At 42.7% G+C, this 4,546-nt stretch overlaps 1 protein-coding gene across 1 annotated transcript in view; it reads left to right on the top strand.

Annotated features, from left to right (window-relative positions):
* The window catches only part of HAS2 (hyaluronan synthase 2), a 19,709-nt gene extending 15,619 nt beyond the window's left edge, over nucleotides 1-4,090 (top strand). Inside the window, exons 3-4 of the mRNA XM_009323329.1 lie at nucleotides 357-458; nucleotides 2,571-4,090. Of these exons, the coding sequence (XP_009321604.1) occupies nucleotides 357-458; nucleotides 2,571-3,500 (1,032 nt within the window). The 3' untranslated portion in view covers nucleotides 3,501-4,090. The remainder of the gene's footprint in view (nucleotides 1-356; nucleotides 459-2,570) is intronic.
* The last annotated feature ends 456 nt before the right edge of the window (nucleotides 4,091-4,546 follow it).

Raw genomic sequence — 4,546 nt, 5'->3', positions numbered from 1 at the left:
GGAATCTGCCACACACCCACAAACAATGTCTTGCTCTGGCGTGCCCCATCTCTGAGAGCGTATCGCTTATTCGAAGAAGCCAGCCCAGTGTGCCAGTAAAAGAAATAGAGCTGATACAGAAGAGAGGATTGTTTGTGTGCACAGCCCTAACAAGTACGCTGTTTCATTCAGCACTACTCCTTGCTGCCTGATACAAGTGGCCTTTAACAGAAGTATCAATGCAGACTCCAAAGTGAGATTTAATTGCATTCAGGAGAATATGCATTTAGAGTCACTACAATCGCTTACATGATTTTTATTTTCTTCTCTAATGTACTCCTTAACCCATTTTTGTTCTTGTTTTGTCTTACTTGTAGGTCTGTGATTCAGATACAATGCTTGATCCAGCCTCATCAGTGGAGATGGTAAAGGTTTTAGAAGAAGATCCAATGGTTGGAGGAGTTGGAGGTGATGTGCAGGCAAGTATGACAATTTTCAGATTAACAGAGGGGTTTCAGCAACTGTTTGCACTGCAACAGATTTCCCTGCCTGGAACAGCATTGAATATACTATGATACCATTATAGAGGCTCTTATGATACCTTAACCCTTCTGTCTGTTGAACAGAAACTCTTATTCTTGGATGTGAGCACTGTATGGTTTTAACACCCATAAAAAACAAACCAATATTATTCTCCCCTATATATGTGAAAAGTGGGGCACTGGCATTGTCAGGACTGTTGCACCTTTGAGTCTCTGGGTATAACCGCTTGCTCAGGGTACCAAAGAAAAACTATAGGGGAACAGGGAATTGAGAACAGGTCTTCCAAAGCCAAGTCCAGCACCCCAAGCACTTCAATTATGTTACCACTGTCAGCCAAGATAGTTAGGAATAACAGCCTTTTTGAAATGCAGTGCACTATGCGCTCTGTGTATTGTTGGGTTTCCTCTGCATGTCTGTCAGGCAGGACAATGGAAAGCCCCCAGGTCAGCCCAGCTCCACTTCCGTCAGGATTTCCAGTATTGCTGGGTTTGGCTGACAACTACAGCAAAAGGCTGTTAATTCCTTTTGACACAATTGCTTCTGCTGCAATTTATAAAGAAAAATGCATGTGAATATTTCAATTGGCCTTAGGTTTGATCCCCTGTACTCAGTTAGGCTTTTATGTGAGACAGAGGAGAAAGGGCCATCTATATGGGCAAGCACTTACTAATGAACGCCCCGGTAGTCAGAAGTATTTCAGGCATGTGGCTCTTAATTCCAGAAATTAAGATACCCGCAGAAGCCTGAATATCTTTGCGGCTCTGGACTGACCACGAACCAGGCGTCACACTCACCCTACACGTGTCAGATGCCAGGCACATGAGTACAACTGGAAGGAGACAGTATGGATTCAGCTGTGACAGTGAAGGTTCATAAGCATCTGCAGAGAGAGAGGTGGGAAGGTTCTGGGCTTTTTTTTTCTCCCAATTCACTTTCCAGCATACACCAAATATATTTGAGCCAGCTTGAGCCTACTCCTGAGCCCTGCTGCTTCTAAAATGTTCTGGAATTAAATTGAAACAGAGACAAGATTGGCCCTTGGCCTTCAAACCTGACAGAAATTAGGGCCATCAGAGCAAAAGACTATTTCTTTCTAGTTGCAGGAAAGTGCTTTCTAGTTATAAAAGGCCACAGATTCCCCTGAAAATCCCCACACTGAGAAGATACTGGTGCAGAGCTAGCACAGCCACCCTGCTACGCACTTCCTTGCCACATTCCCCAGCACAAGGTGTGTGCTGAGAACCTGGATGTGAAGGCATGGACTTGGGCATCTGCACACGCTTATAGCTCTCGTGAGTGTTCAGACTCCTAGACTATGTCTATGTTGTATTTTAAGTGTAGGCCTGAGGTTCAGGTGAGGTTTGGGGCATACAGAAGAGAAAGACTAATACTTTTATGCAGGCCAAAGCAAGACTCTACTGGAGTATGACAGTATGTCTTGGGGCAGCATAACAGGGCTGGTACTGCAGAGACGAATCAGAACAGGTTGTTCCTCAGAGGGCCTAATGTCAGATATGGGGACATAGTCCAGAGTCAAACCTCTAGGGCCAGCCTTATGATTCCAAAAATGTAGCCCAAAGACCATGTGCTCAGCCTTTCTCATGCTCCAGCATAGCTTTAGGAGGGCTGGAAGAAGTCCTGTGAGTCCCAAAGATGTGTGCAGGGGGCAGAGAAGCAGGAGGCCACATCTGGGACTCCACCGTCTCCTCTCGGGAGAGGCTGAGTCCAGCAGGTCCTTAACTGGGGATGGAAGGAAAGGAAGAATGAGCCAGAAAAAAAGTTTCTTGGTGGAGAATGGGAAAGGTTGCAAGGAAGAAGAGAACATTTTGGTGGAACAGACTTTTGAAGGCTTCATCTTGCCCTTCCTGTCAATGTCCTGGACTGTACGGGTAACTCCTGGATTCACTATGTGTTGGACACAGGAGTGAGGTTCCCCCTGTATTTCGGCTAATGGTGCTCTAGTCTCTGCAAATTCCTTATTGATCCAATGTGTATATTTTCTGTCTCAAGAGCTCATCTAAAATGAATTATTTTTTTTTATTTTGCAGATTTTGAACAAATATGATTCCTGGATCTCCTTTCTGAGCAGCGTGAGATACTGGATGGCATTTAACATAGAAAGAGCCTGTCAGTCCTATTTCGGCTGTGTACAGTGCATCAGTGGACCTCTGGGAATGTACAGAAACTCTTTACTCCATGAATTTGTGGAAGATTGGTACAATCAAGAATTTATGGGCTCCCAGTGCAGCTTTGGAGATGACAGGCATCTAACTAACAGAGTGCTAAGTCTGGGCTATGCAACAAAATACACAGCTAGATCCAAGTGCCTTACCGAAACACCGATAGAGTATCTCAGGTGGCTGAATCAGCAGACCCGCTGGAGTAAATCGTACTTTAGAGAGTGGCTTTATAATGCAATGTGGTTCCACAAGCACCATTTGTGGATGACCTATGAAGCTGTAATCACTGGATTCTTTCCTTTCTTCCTTATCGCCACAGTCATTCAGCTCTTCTACAGGGGAAAAATCTGGAACATCCTCCTCTTCTTGCTGACAGTTCAGTTAGTGGGCCTTATAAAGTCTTCCTTTGCCAGCTTCCTTAGGGGCAACATTGTCATGGTTTTCATGTCACTCTACTCAGTGTTGTACATGTCAAGTTTACTGCCAGCAAAGATGTTTGCAATTGCCACGATAAACAAAGCAGGGTGGGGCACGTCAGGAAGAAAAACCATTGTAGTTAATTTTATAGGACTCATTCCAGTCTCCATTTGGTTTACAATCCTCCTAGGTGGCGTAATTTTCACTATCTACAAGGAATCAAAAAAGCCATTTTCTGAGTCAAAACAGACAGTTCTCATCATTGGCACAATACTCTATGCATGTTACTGGGTTATGCTTTTGACTTTGTACTTGGTTCTTATCATCAAATGTGGCAGGCGGAAGAAAGAGCAACACTATGACATGGTGCTAGATGTATGATGTTTCCATGGGAAGTTACCCAGAGAGTTGTAAAGCAACCCAACGACCTTGTAGTATCTGTGGCATCAAATGAATGTTGCCAAGGGAAATGGATCATTGCTGCTGGGAATAGGACATTTATATTCCTCTGGGTTCATTTTCATCCTGCCAAAGTAAGGAAAAAAAAACAATAAAAAATGATTTTTTTTATTTCCAAGGGGGGGGAAATGCAAACCACACAGTTTCGACCTGTTCGCAAGAAAATGGGAGAACTTCTACGTTTATGCACTTTTTTACTGTGCATACGCCTGACAGTGTTACGTTCTATATACCTCACTGGTCATGCTTATGTGTGTGGACAGGAAGGAAAGGAGTTTGGAGAATCGAGAAAAGGATCTTACAACCCCTTGCAATCTAATTTATGAACTTCTCTTTTTTATAGTTCTGTTTATAGGAAGGGTCTTTTGTGTTAGGCTGCCAAATGTAATGCCAAAGGTAAATTTTAAGAGGCCATTGGCTGAGCTGTATTTTTATATTATTGTATTATTTGTGTGTGTGTATTTTTAAGCCAACTTTTTTCTAAATCACATATTTTATATTTTACTATCTGCCAAAAAAAAGCTGCCTCCCCAACATTATGTTCTTCAGCCTTTTTAAATACATTTGGGGAAAAAATCATACTTCGTCCCCCAAAATTTGTGCTGAATTGATTTTGTTCAAAACAGAAAGAATAAAAAGTGTCTCTGCATTTTTGCAACTGATGAATGGTTATTTCTGTGAAAAAGCATTTAAATGTGCTCTTTGAAGACATTTATTAGGAAAGGCCCAATATTGTCAGTTTTTGAATACAAGCGTATTTGTGCATAAAAAAGGCCAAAGGGGTAGATATGTGCAATTTGGGGTTTTGTTTTGGATAACATTGTAAAAGGGAAATTTGCTTCTCTGCTGAGACCATAATATCCCTGGCATGCGCAATAGCCATAAGGCAAGGCAGGCCTCTGTACCGTTGGAGAATACATTGCTATAGGAAAGCTCCCACTGATTTTACATGGGACCTGAGGAGTCAA

Source organism: Pygoscelis adeliae, unplaced genomic scaffold (genome assembly GCF_000699105.1).
Source record: "Pygoscelis adeliae isolate BGI_AS28 unplaced genomic scaffold, ASM69910v1 Scaffold103, whole genome shotgun sequence".
NCBI lineage: Eukaryota > Metazoa > Chordata > Aves > Sphenisciformes > Spheniscidae > Pygoscelis > Pygoscelis adeliae.
The sequence above is the reverse complement of the archived record's forward strand: the minus strand, read 5'-3'. Positions and strand labels throughout refer to the sequence as shown.